Source organism: Mustela nigripes, chromosome 14 (genome assembly GCF_022355385.1).
Source record: "Mustela nigripes isolate SB6536 chromosome 14, MUSNIG.SB6536, whole genome shotgun sequence".
NCBI lineage: Eukaryota > Metazoa > Chordata > Mammalia > Carnivora > Mustelidae > Mustela > Mustela nigripes.
The window spans coordinates 100,524,719-100,547,693 of record NC_081570.1 but is presented as its reverse complement, the minus strand read 5'-3'; the positions used below and the strand labels follow the sequence as shown (position 1 = coordinate 100,547,693).

The following is a 22,975-nucleotide window of genomic DNA, read 5'->3' as shown; positions in this document are numbered from 1 at the left end:
GGTCAGCTGTTCCCCTAACCCCCCAGGGCTGCCCTTTGCCAAGTCTCTCATGTGGAGTGACAGAGGAAACCATGAAATACTCACAGCCTCTTCCTTCTCGACCCAACCCCTCAGGAAAATCTTGGGTGTTTTCTGCTGAGTCTCCCCCAACCCTCCAGCTCATGAAGAATTCAGTGGAGTCAACCCTGCAGAGAACACTGAGAAAGGTCTAAGAGAGAGGAGGGAGGATTTGCTGGTGAGAATAGACTTAAAGTAATGAGGGACAAGAGACCAGGGAGTGGACTTCAGAGAGTTTCAGGGAAATTTCAAGAAGGAAGAGCTTGGGTTAGCTCATAAAGAGGATAGAAGTTGCAAAAGAGGATTTTTTAAAAGAAGTTTTGCTATGCATTGTCCATGTAATGCCCTTGATGTTTTCCTGGATGTCCAATGGTTTCAGTGAAAGTTTTCCATTGGGTTGGTATTTCTTTGATGGTGACACTGCCAAAAACTGGATCACAGGATATTTGGGCTTTCCATAGGTTATAATGAGATCATGTCTTTGGGGGCACCTGGGTGGCTCAGTCAGTTAAGTGTCTGACTCTTGATCTCAGCTGGGGTCTTGATCTCAGGGTTGTGAGATCGAGCCCCATGTGAGGCTCCAAGAGGAGCCTGCTTTTAAAAAAAGATGAAAAAATTTCGTGTCTTTGGAATGAGACAATATTTATGCGTAATAATGAAAAGCTGCTTTCTGAATGTGCATTTATATTTAGCTACTCATTTTAATTATTCATATAAAATCTTTCCCAAAAAGTTATTTAAGGAGAGATAACCCTGAAATAAAATATGGACTGCCATTCAGTTGGGCTGCCTCCTGGACGTATTTTGGCTCGGTAGAAGAAAAATACATTCCAAAATCAGAACAGCTCAGTCTGGTATTTATCAAATGCTTACGATGAGTCAGGCCCTGTGTCTGACACTTAGGGGAATAAATGTGACTGATATATTGATTCAGCATGACCAGTAGGTTCTAATCAAAGCGAAATTTTATTTTTCTCTCTCTCTGACCTTTTAAAGTGCACTCAGTAGGGAAATACATGACGAAATTTCCGAGCGCTCCGATGAAAACTTGGCCTCTTCCCCAGTGGGCTGATGTGCCCGCAGCCCCCCGGTCCTGGGAAGGGGCACTTCTCACATGACTCAATGCTCAGGTCCCCTCCCCTGCCCTCCTCCAAGTATTCTACCGGTGAGGGCTCGTCATGACTCCAGGGTATCTGGCCTGATGGACAAACTTACGTATGTAGGCCTTGCCTCACACAAGGGCAAATGACCTCCAAATGCAGCCCTGTGTTCCTTCTGCCCCCTATGTTCCCTATGTGAACCCCTGTCTCTGTCTCTTTCTCCCTCACTGACCTGTTCTAGACCACATTAAATTTCTCAAGTGTGATTTAGGGTCTAGCTCATGGTGTCTCCAGCACACACCAACTGTGTGCTTGGTGCATTGATGATGCACAGGAGTTATGTCCTCAGAAACAACCTCACGAATCTGAGCCCCTTTTATATCCTTCATCTGATTGAGGTGTCTCAGAATCATGGAACTGGCTATCAATGCTCCCCTTTTAAAAATCTGCAGAGAGGCGTGGGATCTTGCTTTGGTATTCTGTCTCTATTGTATCTTGGAGCCCCAGCTGAAACTTTCAACTCAACGTCCTATGATGCAAAAAGGACCAGAGACAGTGCCTGCTATTGAGAAGTTTGGTGGAGGCCAGAGGAGACACAAATGTGTAAACAGATCATTTCAATGTGATGTGACAAGCATCGGGACAGAAACGTGTACTGGGGACAGCAAGGACACGGAGACAGCTTCTGATACAAATGGTCGCCACTTTCCCTCAAACATTATCTGGAGGAAAGCCATACGCAAAAGAATGAGGAGTCCATGTGGCTTACATGGGAGCTCAAAGAACGTAGTGTTCGCCTGGGAACCTCATGCTTCACAACAAAAGCTACTGAGGTGTCCTCCCATTGCCCAAGTGCCTGGCGAAATGAAAAAGATGACAGGTTTGCAGAAATAGCGTGTAATTGGTTAAAGTAGCTAGGAAGAGGATCCTTTTCTAAGTGTTTGAAAGGAGGCCCAGAAATCATGGCAGCCCAATGTAAAAATAGTAATCCTCTCGGAATCTGCCTTGAGATAGTGGAGACACGGGGCAGGTTCTGGGGCCAAGGCGGCTCCGTGACATCTGTGAACGCAAAGGAGATGTCTCCCCACGCACAGCCCCGGCTGCCAGCGGTAGAGAAGGCCAATAAACACCCTTGTCCTCTGAATCTACCTTCTCATTCTCTGCACATTCTCTCCCCTCCAATTCTTTCTTTTCCTTCGCAATAAATAGCTCATCGAACTTTCTCAGCCCCCAACCCCAACCCAAAACCTGGCGATACACAATTCTCAGGAAAATACTGAACAGCTAAGAATGAGCTTGCTTGTCCAAGGCTGCTGAGGCAAGAGGAAAGGATGCTGTGAGCAGTTCGGGCCTCCACTGAAGCTTATGCTTCTGAGTCCAGAACCCCGGAAACGTCCCATTCAGCTGTCCAAACAGGTCCAATCCACTTCCCACACTGAGAACACCCCACCATGGCCACACGTCCACAGGCCAGTTATGTTTTTAGTTATTTTAACTCTTGTCCCTCCGAGCCATTGACAGCCCAGAAATTCAAGTCCTTATGAATCCATACTACCCCTTTCAGACCTCTCATACATGTCAAACCACTGTTCCCATTTTAGGAAGGATCGCCCCCACAACCCGAGACCATTTAGAAGAAGTGAAGCAGAATGTCATGTCCAGGGTATCCCCAACCCCGTTAGACTCGGACTCCTCTGGCAGCCTCTGGAAACCTCCTCTGGGAGAATGGTGCTGGCTTTCACTGCGTAGTAGGAAACCCGGCCGGATGGAGAAGTTCCTACATCTCCACCAGTCATCCCTGCCTCTTGTCTTCTGCAGCCCCTTCCCACCCCGGTCTGCACTGCCCCATCCCCAAGGCCATCCTGAGTTTCTTCTCAGCTCTGGTGGCCACCGGAATGGTCCTATTTGACTGAAATGTGATCTTCCATCCTTGATTTGGGGCAGAGATGCCTAGAAAGGGGGAAGAAACTAAGAAGCTATTATAAATATGAAACAAACAAGGCTAGTTTCTTATCCTGACTTCTGAAATCTAAGTCAAGGTCGATGTGGCTGGTGCAGCTTTAAGGAATCTGACATCACTTCCTTTTCTCATCTCCATCTAGCCTCCTGAGAAACAAAGCTAATCAGTTTCTAGACCAAGGGATAAATCGGGGAGGCATTTCCCCCAGGCCTGGTAGGATTCTTGGTCTTCAACAGAATCTGCTTCTAACTGTCCCCGCAGGAGACCTTCCTCTCCTGACTCCACCCTCCACCCCTTTGACCTGGAGAACAACCCAGTTTGTAATCACCATCACCCTCTTCTGCACGTGGGCCCTGGCCTCATGGGAGAGGAAAGGATTATAATATTTTTAGATCCTCTGCTCTTACAGGCCAGACTCTATCCTATAGGTGTTATATATACTACGAAGAAAGTCACCAAGGGAAGAAGGTCATTCCCTCCCTGGCCTTCAACTATTTCTCCCCTGAATTCAGAGCATTAAAAAGATGGTAATGGTACCCACTAATGCCCCACCAACCAGCAAGTAATTCAAAGTACCAAAGGTACAAAACCTTAACACACACACACACACAAATGTATATACAAGTTAAAATTAAACCACTTCCCTCCAGCGTTCCTGGTTGAAGGACACACTGAAACTTAACTGATCTCTGGTCCCATTGTGAGTGTTGGTTAGGGGTAGGAGGGACGGGTTGCCCTTCCGGCTGTGCTGATGCCACAAGGTCATGCTCACAAAGAACCCAGGACTGCCTGGGCTTTAGGCGCTGCCCAATAAAGATTGCTTTGGCCCATCTCTGGACGTTCTGCTAGCTTGGACCCCTGTCACTTGTTTCTCTAACTAGTTCAATGTTGCCCGACACGAATTCTCTGGATGACCATGAAGACTGATTCTACCCCGCAGCGGAAGTATAAATCTTATTTTTCCATTTTCGTGGCATCATCTACTAATCTGTCAATCGGGCACGAAGCCTTCATGTTGGGTGCCATATTCCCTCCAAGTCATATCCGTGTCTGTAATATCCGCTGGGCACTAGAGCTATTCTTCCCATCCTGCGTTTCCTGTTCTCTCAGCACACTGAAGATATCATTCCATCATTTTTTTCTGGCATCCCTTGTGGCTTCAGAAAGCAAGCTATTAGTTTGTCATTCCTTTCCGGGTAAATGTCTTTTCTCTCTTCTCGCTTCTAGGACCATTTTGGTCTTTGCTCATCAGAGGCATTATGAAGTCACCGGTAGCTTTTATTAGCCCTACTTGAGCTTCACTGAGCTTCCTGAATCCTCAAATTGGCATCTTACATCAATACTAAAAAAATACTCAGTCTTCTCCTCGGGTATTGCCTCTCTCTCCCTTTCTTTACCTCCGATCAGATATATCTTAAAATTTCTCATTTTGGCCTTGGAGTGTCTTACCCTCTTTTGCACATTTTTCATCTTGTTGTTTCCCTCTACCGCCTCATGTGACAATTCTTCAATTCTCACTCGTGCTTAACCGAGTCTCCCCTCTAGTTGTATGCAGTCGTAACTTAAGAAGCTTCAGTGATTTGTTTTTCGTTTCTAGACACTCTGTATGGCTGTCTTTCAAACCTTTATCCGGTCAGATTGCATCTCTTGCTCCTTCCTCAAGCATCTCATTCCCTCCTTCCTTCATTTGAACACACTGAAAAGCCTTATTTTATATTCTGTACTCCGTGTTTTCAGTATCTGACATCTTTCACTCCAAATCTGCTGCTTGTTTCTACCAGTTTTTATTCATGGTAACTTTCTCCTTGTGATTTTTAAAAAAAATTTATTGATTTATTTGACAGAGAGAGACACAGCAAGAGAGGGAACACAAGCAGGAGGAGTGAGAGAGGGAGACGCAGCCTTCCCGTGAGCAGGGAGCCTGATGTGGGACTCGATCCCACGGCTCCAGGATCATGACCTGAGCTGAAAGCAGATGCTTAACGACTGAGCCACCCAGGCACCTCTTCCTTGTGATTTTTCATTACAAGCTTATATAGTTGGGGGAATTTCAGTAGATGAAATCCGTTGAGGCTTGGACTGAGAGCATATATCTTCAGAGAAGGTTTGCCATTGTTTCTATGAAGACTTGGTCCATTAGCAATGAGGAACCCTTTCCACTTGATTCTTTAGTTTAGGTTCCTTGGGAACTGGAGGCCTTGTGAAATCAGGACGCAGACCTGCTTGACAACTGGCTGGTATACACACCATCTCAGGGTAGGGTTGCTTTCTCTTCCCCCGAAAACCGAGACCAGATGAGGTGGTCATGCTTTGGAGGAACAGGGGTCCTGGATTATGTGAATCTCCAATTCAGAGTCCCCAGCTTCTGTGGCCCCTTAGCTTTGTCACTATCTTCTGCACACTCTTAGGTTGGTAACTTTTGGCCACTGGAAGTCATGGACAACCACTGTGCGCAGTGCAGTGCTGCCTCCTACCTGTCTGGATTCAGGAGTTTCCTTCGTTTTTAGCCTTTGACTCTGCAAACTTCTACTCTCTTGCCAGCAAAACCAGTGTTCAAAAAACACGTGGGCGTTTTTTGGTTTGATTCAGCATGCAGAGCATTTTTAAAGTAAGATTGTTCTTTTTTAAAGGATATTTCTAGCCACTGTTGCTGGAAATTTACATTTTCCTTTCCCAACAAGTTCCGTTTTCTTATTAGAGGGACACCTCTATTTTGTAAGTCACTCGCAGAAAGAGATGACGGAAAGGACCCAAGTTCAACAAGTTATCACGCACAGCTGTTACCGATTAATTCCACCTCCAGGTTCGCTTCCTGTCCTCTCCCCACATCCCACCAGCTAGGTCTTCTATTCCCAGCCCTCCCAGGCAGTGCGTTAGAATTCATGGCACCAGCAAGATTTCATAGACCCTAATTTTTAAAAAGATTATCTTCCTTTAGAGAGGAATATAAATGATAATTTCTCCCATAAAAGGCTCCTCGAAAGCTAAAACTGCATTAGTTTCCCTTAGTAACACAGCATGGATATTTGATTTATTCATTAATTTAACAACTTTTAAATACTATGCGCTAGGTACTCTGAGGGAGGCCTTCTCCAAGGCAAAGCATTTATTCAACAAACATTTATTAAGTCCCTACCATGTTCTAAGAACTGGAAGAACAGCAGGAATAAAACGCAGAGGTAAGAAACAGCCTGGCATCTTTAGAGGCCCAGAGTAGTTTAGAAGAGTTGAAACATGGAAGTAGGGGGCCAGAAATGGGGCAAGAAATGGAAAGACGTATCCACACATTTATGTAAATTCTTCTCTAGCTTGTATTTGTGTTGGAACTGTTTAAACTTTCAGAATTCATACACGTTCCTTACTTTTTATGTTCAAATCAATATTTTATATTTAGATTTAAATTTTAAGCTTTTACTAAAATATGGTATTTGAATATGTAGAAGTCTACATCAGAAGATAAAACAGAAATTTTGTGTCTCCTAGTAGTTCTGTAACCAATTAATCCCTGGGTTAGTGCCAAGCCCTGGGCCAGCCATGGGTTAGGGTGGCCCACAGGGTCTGGGGTGGGAGTTAGGGGTGGATACGGGAGAACACAGCAGAACCTTCTTGCACAGAGTATCTGGCTGGGAGTCCTGACCTGGGGGAATGCGGGAACTGTGAATCTACAGGAGAAAGCTGAGACTAATGCCCGGGAAGTCAGGCTGGAGCAGGGGAAAACGACCAAGCAGCCTGGTCCACAATCACGAGGAGGCCTTGAGTTCAAGCCCAGCTCCAGGACACAGGCTGGGTACAGATTCTAGGCTGGAAGACCAGGGAAACTTTGTGTTTGTTACAGATGAACAGGCGCACAGAGGGATTTATAATCTTTTTGAATTTGATAATTAGCATAGAATGTATTATTAGTTTCAGAGGTAGTCAGTGATTCATCAGTTGCATATAACACCCAGTGCTCATTCTGTCAGTGCCGTGCTTCATGCCTGCCCCCCAGTTAACCCCTTCCGACCCTTCTCCCCTCCAGCAATACTCAGTTTCTTTCCTGAGATTAAGAGTCTCCTGTGGTTTATCTCCCTCTCTGGTTTCCTCGTTTCATTTTTTTCTTCTCTTCCCCTGTGTTCCTCTGTTTTGTTGCTTAAATTCCACATATCAGTGAGATCATGTGATAATGGTCTTTGTCTCACAGAGGAGTTTAACTCAAAGATGACTGTGGAACCTGGGGCAGCGTGTGTCTCCCTCCCATCCTTGGAGTGAGCAGCCAAAGCCTGTCGTGTGTGAGAGAGAACAGCCCAGGGTCAGTGGCTGAGGGGCATGGCTCTGGCAGGCCAGGCCCTCAAGGAATGGGTCAAGCTAACTGCCACACGCCCACCTCCCGAGCTTCCTAGGGCCACACCTGCAGGACCACCCGCACCTACACAAGGAGATGTGGGTCCTAGGGGGAGGATTTGTGGTGGAACTCAGGGTCGGACTTTGGGAAGAAAGAACAACGTATCCCTTTTGATTTCCGGCATACACTGGTCTGCTTTTCACTGGGGACTTTCCTGGTATGACTAAAAGAGAGTGAATGAGAGACGCCTTGGGGGCTACAAATATGACATTAGATCCCACTGCAGAACACAGAGACGTCAGACCACCTGACAGGTACGTGTTCCAGTAAAGTTCTGAGGATAACAGATAGACTTGTTTCCGGCTTTCCTAATGACAATGAGCCGATCCCCGGACTAGGATCTCTGAGAGAAGACAGCCCAAGTACTTCTCTGAATCTCTTCCGTGACAGTGCGGGTTTCCTGAAGGCAAGAAAGGAATGAAAAGTCACCACAGTCGTTGTGGCTTTCAGCTATTGAAAAGGGAAGCTAGACTCCAGATCATTCCGTCTGTGCTCCATCCGTCAGAGCCCAGGTCACCATGACTATGGGAGAGGCTTACAGGAAACGTGCTTGCCCCAGAGAGAGACTGCCCTGCCCTCCCCTATCCAGCTTCTCGGTTCCAGCTCCTGCGTCCTCGCCTCCTGAACCCCAGTGCCTGGCCCTCCTCCTCTCTCTCTGTCCCTGCCCTCTGAGGCTCCCCTCCTTGCCTTACCCCCTGAAATCCACTAAGGAAAGAGAAAGAAGAGCACACTCTGGGTTGGGACTTCGGGAAAGGGGTCAGAGACAAGGCAGAGCTGACCCGGGCTCTGAATGGGGCCTGCCTTTCACAGCTAGAGAAGTGGTAGAAAAATGTTATAGGCAGAGGGCAACAGGGGGCAACGAACAGATCCGTTTGCTGAGAATTCACGGCTCCAGAAGGAGAGAGGCGTCGCTTAGATTATATGGGGCCTTTTAGGATAAAATCTGAACTTGATCTACAAGCAATGAGAAAGCACTTAAATTGGAGGATACAGAGAAGGGCTAAAAATAAGAATTAACATTAATAATTTAAAAACAATAATTAATATCTATAGAAAGCATAGTTGTTTCTTTGACCCTAACAGTGATTCTGTGGACATAGTAGTGCTTAATGTGGACATGGAGGATGAATTGCAGTGTCGCTCAATTATACGAGCCCCCTGCTCCCATGAAGGCTTCATTAGGAACAGAACACCAGGTTCTCCGTGGAGTTGATAAGGGGAGACGCACAGAAGCACCTTCTCTTTGTCCCATCCATTTCAGAAATGACCAGGCTGTCACGGAGCAGTGCTCCTGCTCTCCTCTGGATCCGGCTGGAGCAGGAGGGGCGAGGCGGGACGGAGGCCGTGTGTGGGAGCACAGCAGCCTGAAAACAACCGCCCGTCGCGGCAAGGATGTCCTTATTAGCGGCCCAATCTCACTGTGGGTGCTGTGAGCACCCCTGCAAATCTCTCCCAAGCTACGGTTTGGAAGACTTCCAATTAGGCTGTTTCCATTGAGACCACACAGACTGCTCAAGGGCTGCCCGGCTTTTCTGACCATATAGACAGACATTCATGGGCGGTTCCTCAACAGTCTCAAGTGTGTTTGTTATTAAACAGAATGGGATCGGTTATAAGGCGGGAGACCTCCTCTGGAAAGGTTTTTTTCTCCCCCCTCTGCAGTGAGAATAGGGAAGAATGGGAAACACAGGTATGATTAAAAAAAGACCAGCAATCAACCTTATATTGACTTTTGTCTTGCTCTGCTTGCACCACTGGAAAGCAGCGTGCGCAAGGCTGATGAAATGCTAGCGCGTGCTTCATGGGCAGTCAGGGAACGGTTATAAATAGAGTGGGCCGAAGAATAAAATAGAATGGTTTGCTGCAAATTCAAATATTCTTTAGGGAAAGGTGTCTATGTGTTCACATTCGGTATTTTTCCACCTGTAGTGGAAAGTAGTAACTTTTCCAGAGTTATGACTCTGCCTTTTGGCTTTCCTTCCAGAGTCTCAATGCAAAGATACCCCGTAGAGAGGTGAGCTTCCTCAGTCTAAGGAAGATCGGGCATGGTGTCCGTCCAGAGGTTACAGCTGCACAAAACATGAGCCTGGAAACGGATTTGAACCCTGAGATTTAGAGAACTTTGGATTTATATAACATAGAGTTTAATAATTAAGGCCATGGAGTATTAGACTGAAGTCTAATCTTGCTCTAATTTAATAATCTAGGGGTGAGCCCTTGGATGAGTTCCTTAACACTAAAAAGAAAGATAATAGGGTTGTTGTGGGAATTAAGTGAGATCAATGAGGCCATGCACTCATGAAGTATCAGCTGTCATTTCTATGTTATTAATAAAGGTTTTAGGAGGCAGAGACAGAATACGCAACTGTGGCAAGAGCAAGGCCGAGGAACATCGAATTACGGAATCATCCCACTGTTTGATAGGGGCTGTCAAAACTCTTCCACTCCCTAACTAGTGCCCCCAAACTTCCTTCCCCACTTCTGTCCCTAAGTAGTTACTCATGTGCCCGTACGCACATGTCCCGTGGAAACTCGCAGCCTCCAGCCAGGACCAGGGAGCTCTGCTGGAAGGTTCCTCTGCATGCTGAATCTCAATCTAACCTCCTAGAACTTTGACCTATTGCCTCTGTTTCTTCTAGGGTGATAGAGAAGAGGCCCCTAAGGCACCTTTCAGTTTCTGAAATGATCGTTACTACATTTCGACTCCTCTAAGTTAAACTACCCCCGTTCCTTCAACTTCCCTTCAAAAGCAATGACTTCTAATCACATCACCGTCGCCAGTCCCCCTTCTCTTAGATCAATGGTTCTCAGCAGAAGCGACCTGTCTAGAGACATTTTAGGTTGCCCCAAGAGGGGCAGGACTATTGCTGGCATCGAAAAGACAGAGGCCAGGGATCCTACAGTCTGCAGCAGCAAAGAATTATGTGGCCCAGATAGTCATAGTGCTGAGCCCGAGGAGCCCTGTCCTAAGCAAGCACATTCATCGCTGTTCTTAAAGGGCAGGCCAAAAACGTGCACAGACGAGAGTCCGCTAACACTGCCATTTTACCGTCATTACTTTTCCGTAAACTTAGCCTAGGACTGTGGTAGTTGGTGGCAAGTGGCCAGTTCAAGCCGCCTTTCATGTGTTGCTGTTGGCCCAGAGAAGGCACTCACGGGGCGCACATACTCACTCAGAAGTCTCTCATCATGGGGGCACTCTCCGCCGCTGAGCCCTGAGGCAGCCTTGCAATCTTCTCCCACGCAATACCCAAGGCCATTACGATCGATCACTCAGAAGCAGCTGGCAAGCGAGAGGTAATCCATTTGCTGGCCATATCTCCTTTTGTGGCATTGAGGCCCAGATAGGATGGAATCGTGGGGCCTATGTTTTGGAGGACCCCCAGAATATCGTGTCATGTTTCTTAGCGGCAGCTTGAAGGAAGACAGGATGTCTCAACATGATACTCAAAAGCACCTGAGTCTCTCCCATGCAATTTTCTAAAATGTCTTCCCCAAAGTGAAAGTTATGCTGTCCACTACTGTGAGAGCAGCGTGACAGGGCAGGGCTGCCCGGAAGGTCACCCACATGTGTGCGTGCATGCGCACACACACACTTACATAAGCTCCATATAACAGTCTCCCCCTTGCCAATTGCTTCCTGACCCTCCATTTACCACTCGCAAACGCTCATGCTAGCAGTTCCCTGGATCAATACTGGCCTTGATTTTACCAATATAAAGAGATAAAGCAGGGGACTGTAGAGATGGAGGAAAAGTGTTGAGGAGACAATAATCTAAGCCTCTCAGAAACTTAAAACCTGTACTAATCAATATCCAGAAAATAGATAATTTTGCCTTTAAGCCCAATGCTCTGTTCCACATAGTATTTCAAAATAATTTCTTTTCACCTTTGATGGGGTGAAAAAAGAGAAACGTGTTGGATAGGCTGAAGTAAACGTCTCCAGTGTCAGCGTTCTTTATAAACTCAGTGGCTTGGTTAGTTTATGAACAAAGTAATATGTTTGATTTATTCAAATATTTACTTGATTTACTCAAATATTCTGGTATTTAAGTAAGCTTGGTATATTTAATTTAAATTTTTTATTTATTTTTATATAGTATATATAGTATATAGTATATATGTTTATTTAATATATAAAATGTTTATATTTCTATATTTATATTATAAATTTAAATATTTCATTTTAAAAAGTATATTTACTTTAAAAGTATAATTTATTCAGGTTAATCATACGTGTGCTAACAATCTTCTTTTCAGAGTCTTAATCATTTATTGTTTATTCAAGTGAAGGTAAGCTGATAATCTGAAGGAATGTGGCATCTCTCGGTTCTGCTAGCATTGGGGCAGGAGGCAGAAATTAGAGAACATAGAAACCATTAATGTTTGGATAAAACAAAGAGCGCTTTATGTCTTCCAGACATAGTGCTCTACACATGGCATAGCAGATCCAGAAAGCCCTTGTTTTTGGAAACAGATCTAGAGGAGATATGCAGCGGTGGGGATGAGGGGAGGCTTCTGACCTTGTGGCTTCCTGCCACATGGGAATTTTGTGGCTCGGTGTGGCTTTCAGGTTTTGGGTTTTTTTTTAAATTTTAAATAAACATCTGCCCTTGGAGCTCCCTCCCCAGAGAAGCCCATCCTAGGCTCACCTTCCCATACATCCACCTTTCCAGAAAACTCAGACTCACAGTACCCTCAGTCAGTGTCTGCTCAGTTGTTTCTGTGCATTTTTAATATCCCCTGAAGCAGCTTCTGGCCCTACTGAGATGCCCACTTTGGAGGTCCGAGTTACCTCCCAGTATTGTTTCTGTTAGTAGACCAATTACAAAGTCACCTAGGTCATGAGTGGTCTGTCCTTAACCCTGTTTTTCCCCCATAAGCCCAGCTCCTTTACTGTGTGATTTACTACAGCATGAGTCTTTTCTAGAACATACCTACGTGTCTTCACAGACATGTCTTCACATATCTTCACAAACGCCTGATTTCTTTCAAGGCAGCAGCAATAGAGGCGAAGACACGGAGGGAACTGAACAAGGCCACCCTCAGGGAGTCCATACTATGTGTTAGGTGGAATCCAAGTCCATCCCCTGCAAGGCTCTGAGTCTTGCAGCCCCTGAAGGCCCCTTCTCCGAGCCCAGAGCCCTGACAGGATGCTTGGGTCCTAACCCTGTCCATGTGGCAGAAAATGCCACTTTTCTTTGGGTTTCTGCCTTAGAGAGCATGTAGCAGCATGAATTAGCCAAACATATTTCTCAGTGAAGACTTTCTCTTTATTTGAAATTTGTCCATGGAAATACACTTTGATTCTCCCTAATTCTCTGTTTTAAAATACCTCCTTCTCCATAGAATTCCTGTGAGAAGTTATTCCTCTCTTTACTGAAGCCCTGACCACATGTGTCTTGTGTTATTACTATGTGTGTGTGTGCGTGTGTGTGTGTCTGCATGTCTGTGCATGTTATACATGCATGTGTGTGTGTTTTACCTCAGATGCACTATAAGCTCCTAGAGGTGGGCAGCTGGGTGGCTCAGTCAGTTAAGCGTCTGCGGCTCAGGTCATGATCCCAGGGTCCTGGGATCAAGTCCCTCATTGGGCTCCCTGCTCAGCGGGGAGTCTGCTTCTCGCTCTCCCCCCTGTTCATTCTCTTTAATAAATAAAATATTTAAAAAAAAAAAAAAAAGCTCCTTGAGGGCTGACAATTAATCTCTATAATGTCCTCCCAACAATATCTTTCACGTGATAAATACTTCATAAATGTTTCCTAAATGAGCAAATCTTCCAAAAGCACTGATTTGCATCTGGGCCCCTTTGTAGGGAGTGTCTAATAAATGTGCCCTGTGAATTCCAGTGTAGTGGTTAAAAGACAGTTTCACATTAACAATTTCCTGCAGCATCATTACCGGAAATTATCCTGGAAAAGTAAAAACCAAAAACCATTGTAAGTACACCTTATGTGAATATTTTATTCAGCTTTTTAAAAAATTAATAAGCAGCAAAACAGGAACGATTTAATTTGGCTGCTCCGAGAGTTCCTGCTTCTCTTTCCAAGGCTCTAGAGGGTGAGCTATTTCCCAAGGGAACAGCAGCTCCGAACAAACCTCAAGGTGATTCCCACTTAGAGAAAGGGCTGGTAGCCAGGAGGGTTCCGCTTCCACAATTAGGGAAGCATGTGGGTCTGTGGGGACAGAGCTGGGCGAGGCCGTTCTGATGGGTCCACACAAGCTCCATTGTCCCCCTCCTGTTGGGTGTGTGGCCAGGTATCTGTTCTGTGTCTTTGCTTTTTCTGAGAGAGGGTGGAGGATGGCATACGTGAAGGCCTGTGGCAGGGGAAACATGGGGAGAGGCAAAGACTGCGGACAAGGGAAGGTGCCCCTTTGAGAGGCTCTGTGAGTCATTATCCCAGGGGAGATGGAAGGGCGCTCCGTTTTAAGCAGAGGACTGGGCTGACTCTGTTACAGTTTTGTAGGCTTTCTCACAAAGAGCTCAGTAGCTGGCTGGGGGGCTCATCCCCACACCATGGGCACCAGCAAGGAAACACATATTCTAACTTAGAAACATGTTTGTTACCTCACCACAGCAGAAAAATAAGACGGGGAATAGCTAGTACTTACTGAAGCTTCCCAGGTGCCAGGCGATCTTTTTTTTTTTTTTTTTTTAAATATTTTATTTATTTATTTGACAGATAGATCACAAGTAGGCAGAGAGGCAGCAGAGAGAGAGAGGAGGAAGCAGGCCCCCTGCCGAGCAGAGAGCCCGATGCGGGGCTCGATCCAGGACCCTGAGATCATGACCTGAGCCGAAGGCAGCGGCTTAACCCACTGAGCCACCCAGGCGCCCCACCAGGCACTCTCCTAAGTGATTTTACAAATCACCCAACCTGGGGTAACGCTGTGGAAGCTCATTTAATCTGAAAAGAAGGAACAGGAACTTGAAACACAGCTGGAACCCCGGGGGCGCTGAGGCTCAAACCCATGTGGGCTCACTCTGGGAGCCAGGCTCGGGACCTCAGCCTGTCTCTTCTCCCCATCTTGCCACTAGGTGGTCCCTCCAAAGTCACACTAATGCTGGCAGTGGGAGGACTGGGTGGGAGACGTCCAGGCTGCAAACAGGGAAAACTGTGAGGAGGGCACTGGAAAAATGCTGGGGTGACATGGTGGCGATGGGGGACAGTGAGGACAGGAATGAAGAGGTGTGAGAGACATGAAGGAGCTACTCAGCAGGACTTGGTAACTCAAAGGAGAAAGTGCTCATTGGGCATCAGCCCCGAGCCCGGTGGGTGGTATTTTTGATGTGTCAAAATACTGTAACGTTTCTAATATTACCAGTCCCCAGGATTAAGTCATAGCTTTTGTTATTTTTTTTTTAAGATCTTATTTATTTCTCAGAGAAAGAGAGAGAGCGTGCTCACGTGCGCACGCAGGGAGAGCAGCAGGCAGAGGCAGAAGCAGGCTCCCTGCTGGGCAGAGAGCCTGATGTGGACTCGATCCCAGGACCCTGGGATCACGACCTGAACTGAAAGCAGATGATCAACCGACTGAGCCACCCAGGTGTCCCAAATCAGCTTTTAATAACAAATGTATTGCAAACAGCTGCAGGTAAACTTTTTGATGGTAAAAAGCAATATATAAATAGCCCCTTACAGATTATGACATAGCTGCTATCTACTTTGACCTGAAAACAACCCTTTCATATTCATTGTTCTGGCTGCCATAACAAAGACCCACTGACCAGGTGGCCTAACCAGAAACGTGGTCTAACCAGAAACGTGCTCTCTCACAGCTCCGACATGAGCAGTCTGCTCCTAGGTCGGTGGGGTCACTTCCTTTGGAGGGGGAAGGGGAGTCCGCTCCAGGCCTCCCTGCCATCTCCTGGTGGTTTGTGGGCCATCTTTGATGTTCCTCGCTTGAATCTCGGCTTTCATCTTCATGCAGTGTTTTCCCTGAGTGTGCTTGCATGTCTGTGGCTAAATTTCCCCTTGCTATGAGGACACCAGTCCTATTGGACTACTCCGATATGATCCCATCGAATGAATTACATCTGCAAAGACCCTATTTCCAAATCAAGTGACATTCTGAAGGACTCGGGGTTTGGATTTCCAAATGTAAATTTGGTGGTGGGGGGGGACACACTTCAACCCCTAACCCCTAGAGCACGTAAAGCAGGAATTACTCTTACTCCCATTTTTTTTTTTTTATTTTATTTATTTGTCAGAGAGAGAGAGGGAGAGAGAGCGAGCACAGGCATACAGAATGGCAGGCAGAGGCAGAGGGAGAAGCAGGCTCCCTGCCGAGCAAGGAGCCCGACTCGGGACTCGATCCCAGGACGCTGGGATCATGACCTGAGCCAAAGGCAGCTGCTCAACCACCTGAGCCACCCAGGCGTCCCCTCTTACTCCCATTTTAAAGATAAAGAAACTGAGTCTCAGAGACATGAAGTAATTGAAGATAAGCGAGAGCCGGGGTCCCAAAGTCAAGTCCGCTCTCCGGCTCAGTGGTCGGTACCTCTTGCTGAGATGGTGTAGCTGTTCTCACACACTTGGAGCAGTGAGAACTGAGGGTGCCCCGAGGTATAGAGAGAGGGGAAAGGGTCAGATACAGTCTCCTCTTAGAATCAGTGGCAGGTACCCGATCATCATTAGAAGCAGCATTAGGCTAATTCACTCGCTGCCCCTACAGCTACACTCGCAAGGGCTTGACCTCCAGGGAAACTGTTGACTCAAATGGTTTCTTGGACGTCTGTTGTTTTTTCTCCGGTGGGCCCATCCCTGGGCCAGGGGGAGCTGGGTACAATGAGCCTATTCAGGGCAGAAAGGAAAATGTCCTGTGCTTCCCTTTTCTCTGTGTGGTATCATTCTTTGCCTCCCTGTGCCTCTCTTTTGTCCTGCTATTGAGTAACATCAGTGTGGGTGTGGGGACTGTGTGAATTGCCAGCAGGGAGAGAGTGTGGCCCAGGACACTCGCCTGAGGACCTGCGTGCAAGGGCGGGCAGCAGTGGGCCGGCTTCCCAGGAACTGCTCTGCCAACCCCACAGCACCGACGTGGGCCTTCTGTTTCTGAGTCACTCTCAGCAGCTAGAGCTGGTGCCCTTCAAGGAGCATGGGTCCCCCTGGAGAGGACCCCTGTGCCCCATGTGCGAGCCCCCAACTCTTGGGAGGCAGTGCAGGGAGAAGATGAGTGCAGGTTCCAGACACAGATTCTATTCCCAGCTGGGCCACTGACCAACAATACGCATGTAGGGAAGATGCTTAACCTCCTGTGTCATCTCCTCATCTGTAAAACGGGGATGATAAATGTGTTTGCCTCGTAAGGTTACTAAATAGATAAATGATATAATCCATAAACGGTGCCTAGAACATGTCTGCCAAGTAATTCTAGAACTCAGCAAATGTAAACACTACTTCCTTATTTTTTTCCCCCAAATGTCATTTGTTAATCTGTTCATTGAGAAAGGGCAGGATACATCTCAAGAAGCTAACTGTGGTTGTGTCTGGGTGATGGAATTGCAAGTTATTTTAGCGTCCTTTTTTTTTTTTTTAACCTATTTGTATTTTCTAAACTCTCTGTAAGAAATATGTATTACTTTTTTTTTAAAGATTTTATTTATTTGACAAAGAGAGAGCACAGGTAGGGAGAGTGGCTGATGCGGGACTCAATCCCCGGACCCCAGGATCATGACCTGAGCTGAAGGCAGACGCCTAACCAACTGAGCCACCCAGGCGCCCTTGTATTACTTTCTTAATAAGAGAAAGCAAAGTTCCATTGAGAATCGAGAGGGTTCGGAGAACTAGGGATGAGTGGGTATGGACAAAGACATAACCGTCGTCCTCAGTGTAAAGTCTATGGAAGGAGACAAGACAGGTAGGTCAATGATGGGCATTCATGCTCCGTGCGGACTGAGTACGGGACCCATCCCCCTCAAGTCACGCCTGGCACTGCAGAGGTATCATCAGTTTTGCCCCAACGATCTTTGTACAGAGTCTTTCCCGATCTGGAAATAGTCAAGATGACATACGTCATGTCATGAACTCCTGTCATCTCTCCCAGCACCCCGGGGAGATGGGGATTGTTGAGAATCCTGCCTAAGGCACTGCTTTCTAGGAAAGGGCTCATGGTGCAGACAGAGGTCAAGATGCTTTTAGGAGCACCTCTAATAGATAACACACAGAAACCCCAGTTGCAAAGCAGCATGTCGAGTACAATGAAGAGTAATTTCCTGTTTCTCTGTCTCTCCATAGTGTTATTAGCATCATCATTATTTTGGCTGGAGCCATTGCCCTTATCATCGGTTTTGGTATTTCAGGTATGTGATTTCTCGCGTTCCTGTGACTCACTCACTCACCCCTCGCCGTTACGTCCCAACCACTTGATGGGCCCAAATGGAAAGAGTGCAGAAAATCTCAGAACACTGGTTCTTCTGCTCATTGGCTCTGCTCTCTTTGAATTACATTTCCCCCCCTGGGACTCCGTTTCCTCAGTGATAAGGCGGGGAAATAATGTCCATGTGACCAGGTAGTTGAGAGAACCCCACGGGCTGTTTATCAGAGAGTTCTGCCTACCAGTCAGCGCTGCGGAGGTCACTCTGGCGACCCAGAGAAAGGGCTGCAGCTGAGCCATCCTACCTGTGGTTGGCCCAGAGGGATGATTCCCATGCAGTGAAGCATCAGGTCTTTGCACACAGGGGCCTCAGGGAAAGAGAATACCGGCTGTGACCAGTGGAGGGAACAGGTGCCGCCGTGCGTGGATGGTGAGTTTCTGAGCACAGCTGATGTCAGCGACAGGAAGAGTCTTATCTTTCCTTGTCTGTGTGGACCTTGTCTTGGAAGCATCTGTTACGGAAGCCACCTCCAGTAAGACACATTGAGTTAGGCCAGCAGCTGTCTTCACTGAGGCAACCTGTTTGCTCCATTTCCCTTAAACTACCTGACATTTCTATTTTAACTTAGTCTGTGGCCCTGTCACTCTATAACTTTAGTTTTTATAATCTGCCTTTTCTCTCTGTTCCTCTCCTCTGCCGTGGATGTGACGCCACCAAATCGTGGTCACAAAGCCTGAATGAAGAAAACACATGGTAGATGTGCTTGCCTGGAAAAGGCATTAGTCCCCTTCTTCACTTTATCAAAAATAGGTATTTCAGGGCACCTGGCTGGCTCAGTCAGTATAGCATATGACTCTTGATCTCGGGGTGGTAAGTTTGAGCCTCACATTGGTTGTAGAGGTTTCTTAAAAAAATAAGATCTTTTTTAAAAAGTTATTTTGTCTTTCATTCATTTTCAATTGGGTTATCTTTTTCTTTTTGATTGTAGGAATTCTTTATATATTTTGGAAGCAGTTTGGTTATATACAATGTAAAATCTCTTCTCTATGGCTTTTTCACTCTCTTAGTGATGTTGATGTCTTTCAAGCGACAGAAGATCTTAATTTCAATCTAGTCCATTTTATCCATCTTTTCCATTATATGGGAACTTTTTATAACCTGTTAGGTTAAGAAGTGTTTGCCTATCCCAAGGTCATGAAGATTTTTTTTCTAGATTATCTTGTAGAAGCCTTATTGTTTTACCTCTCACGTTTGTATCTGTTTAGCATCCAGAATTAATTTGGGGCATGGTGCAAGATAGTGGTCAAAATGCACATGTTCCACGTGGCTCTCCAGTTGACCCAGCGCCATTTGTTAAAACCACTGCCCTTCCCCCAACTTCTCGCCAAGTGCCATTTTTGTCGGAAATCAAGTATCCAAATGTATATGGATCTGTTTCTGAATGTACTAGCCTGTTTCATTCTAATATTCCTTTATAGTTCATTTTCCTTTTTGTTATCTCTTTACCTATTGCTAATCTTGGGCATGGGTGTGTGTGTGTTTGTGTGTGTGTGTGTGTCTCATCATAAAGCAGGTTTGAAGTCAACAGAACAGTAGTTTTGAAAGAACAGGGTTTATGTTTGATTTTTACTTTCTCTGATTGTTTTCCTATTAATTTTGCCTTTTATCTTTATTAACGTCCCACTTTCTGCTTTGTTTTGCTGTCTTTTCTTTTTCTAAAACCTTAAAACAAGCACTTTGGAAAAGAATATGCCAAGGAAGGCAATAAACAGCTTTTAGTAGATACCGTCATTCCGTTTTCCAAAATGATTTACCAATTTACTCTTCACCAGAAGCATATGAGAGAGCTCTGTGTCCTCACCCTCTGTGCTCTGTGTCCTCACCAACACTTGATATTGTGGAATCTTGTTTTGGCTTAATTTCTGTTTCTTGGGGACTGAGGAGAGTGAGTACATGTTCATATGAAAAACATAATGTGGAGTGATGGAGCCAGACACAAAACAGTCCATTCTGTATAATTCCATGTATTTATAGTTCAAAAACAGGCAAAAGAATCTGTGCTCTCAGAAAGGCAGGGAAAGCCTGAGGGGTAGCCAGTTAGAAGGGAGTGCGAGGGGACATCCGGGGTAAGATAAAGTTCTAGTTCTTGGTGTGGGTGGTAGTTATATGGGATGAAATTGTGATAATTCTTCCAACTACACAGTTACGATGTGTACATTTTTTATGTATGTTATACTTTAATACACTCATATATACACACATATTACAAATATAGAAAGTATGTGTGTATATATTTTTAGCAGTAATATATTGATAAAGCAAATATTTGGGGCTAACTTTTAAAGATATCAGTGCATACATTTCAGTGCCTTCCTCATTAATGCTTAACTCTTCCTTAGTTATAATTTACCCTATTCTGCATCTTCTATACCACCTTGAATTAAAACCCCAGTGTTTGTCTTTCATTCTAAATCTTAGTGACTAACTTTTTGGGGGCCTAGGGCTAAATGCTTTGGCACCAGGGCCCCTCTGGAATTATGTTTTGCTTGTCAGGGGCGTTGACTACCCTAGCAAGAATTTTCACATTGTCCCAGCTTCCCTGTGAAAGTCAACACTTTGCCAGTCACACTTTTCCCTGTTGAATAACTATAGTGACCTCAGGTACTTAGCTCAGTTTCCTGAAGACAATGCTCAGAGGGTACTCCCTAAGTGCCTTTTGAATGGACTAGTGGATGGATGTTTGGAGAGGTAAATACACAGTTAAAAGCTAGTCTATTCAGTGCAGCAATATTCCCCCCATAATATGAAAACCCTACCACCAATAAAGAGTTTTTCCACCTCCTTCCTATTTCATGGGGTAAAAGCTAGTTGTTTGGGATAAAATGGGCTGTTTATTTAAATTCAACACTCTTTAGTTGGATTTTTCCCAACTGCTTTTATTAAAAAGACCATAACCCTTACCTAAGAGCATCATATTATCACAATTCATATAAATTCAATAAAATGTTAGCTGGCTTAATACACAAGACAGTGAAATTAAGGAAATGATATTACATAAGTGATGATGATGATATCTTTTGAATCCTTCCAATGTGCACTTCATTGTACTAAATAACTCGGCATACGTTATCTGATTTACTATTCACAACAAATAGATAAGTATTATTACTACAACCTGGTAAGTACAAGGTTGCACACAGCTAGCAGGTGGGACAGTAGTACCAAGCCCTGGTAATTTGCTTCCAGAACCCACACTCCTCCCCACCACCCTGTGCCAATAGTAACATTCATAGAGGGTTGTGGCAGAGAAGGGTGTTTTCTGATTTGCTTTGTAGGCATTATGCCTGAGACCACAGCTTTTAAAGAGATATTCCTAAATACAGAAAAAAAACATTCAATTTCTTTGAAACTCTCCTCAGGCCATATATACCACCTCCTCATAGCCATCCTACCCCTTAGAAGTACTAAATATAGACCCTATAAAACATAAAATACATTTGAGGTGACTATTTGGAAGAGAGGTTGAGAGGCTCCCGTTAAACCCTGCTCATAGGACAGCATTTGTGAATGACCCTTCGAGAAGGGTGGGAGACACGTGGAGAGGCCCCCGACCCTACTTAGCCCAGTCCATGACTTCAAATGGCTCTGTGTAAGGGAAGAGTTTAAGAATCAGACAGAGACATTCTAATCTCAGGTCTGACACTAATTATGTGTCCTTTGGGACACAACTTTCCAGAAAAGTTTCCTCACTGGTAAAATAGAGCCGTTGTGGGAATTAAATGAGAAAAGCATGTGTGAAGTACCTGCCGCATGAGCGGAGAAAATGGCTGCCACTGTTCTTTATATTAATAGCATCTGTGCCATTAATGATAATTTGTGATGATTAGCGCATTTATATAGCACTTCCTAAAACTTGCACAATATCCTGGACATACCAGGGCCGACTCCCTTTGAAGTTAGAGAGGCCAGGGTAGGAGGCCACAGGAAACTCCTCATAATAGATGCTGTGTCTTTGGACACTGGATAAGCCAAGCAGGCATGTGTTTATGGCACCAAAATAGGAGACTGAACAAAATAGGAAACTGAACAAATTGTTCGAAAAGTATTTGAGAGAGAGAGAGAGATTTTTTAAAATTGTAGTCATCTGAGAAACAGCTGTTTTATTTTATGGTCTTCAGTTGTTTTCATTTTTACATAGGTGGGGATACCAATCTCTACATATTTTAGTCTGGTCATGGTTATCAGCCAAACGTGGGAGAAAGAGGACAAGCTTAGTTCCAGACAAGATCGTGTTCAATACTGGATCTGGTACTTGCTAGATATGGGGCTGTAGGTGGCCATTACTCCCACGGAGCCTCTTTATACCATTTATAAAATGGGTAGAATGATAATTCTCACCTCTCATGGTTTTTACCAGCCTGAAAACGAGTCACTTTAACTGAAGCACTTACTAAAGTTGTTCCTTCCCTCCTACTGCTCTGATCTGCAATCTTTCCAAATAATTCTAGATAGCAACAGTCCTTGATACCATTAAGATTTAACATATGGTAAGTCAGGTACTATGTTAAGCTCTTTACCTGTGTTGTAGCGTTTAGTCCTTTCAGGGACCGACTGAGGGAGCCTCTACTATCATTAACATCTGTAAAATGAAGATGTTAATGATAGTAGAGGCTCCCTCTACTACAAAATGAAGTTAGAAAACGTGCCCAAGGTCACAAATCCAGGGAGTGGCACAGCTGAAACTTGAACCCAGAGGGCCTGACACCTGTTCTCAAACACCAGCTGCTTCCCACATTGTTCCCTCCTCGAGCCTGGCCCAGCATCCTTCCTCATTTCTTCTCAAGGAAGCAACTACTACCCCCAAACCTGCTCTCTTCTTGGGGAGGTGCGGCACTCACACTAGTGCCAGCTTAAGCCTCCATGGGACCCCTGTTAAGCCTTGTGCTATGATGTCCAGCATCGTACAGAGCAGCAGGTGCTGAGTGCCCACTGTTGAGCATGCCCAGTATGTTCTGTAGGCCGCGGGAGACAGGACTTGTCTTATGCAACTTCAGTCTCTCAGAAGAGTTCATTTCCCAGTTTTTTGTTTTTTTTTTAAAAGATTTGATTTATTTGTTTGACAGACAGAGATCACAAGTAGGCAGAGATGCAGGCAAAGGTGG

General features: G+C 45.4%; 1 protein-coding gene across 1 annotated transcript in view; it reads left to right on the top strand.

Moving 5' to 3' along the window:
- The window catches only part of VTCN1 (V-set domain containing T cell activation inhibitor 1), a 57,480-nt gene that overhangs the window by 15,276 nt on the left and 19,229 nt on the right, over positions 1-22,975 (top strand). The window contains exon 2 of the mRNA XM_059375856.1: positions 17,734-17,798. Coding sequence (XP_059231839.1) covers positions 17,734-17,798 — 65 coding nt within the window. The remainder of the gene's footprint in view (positions 1-17,733; positions 17,799-22,975) is intronic.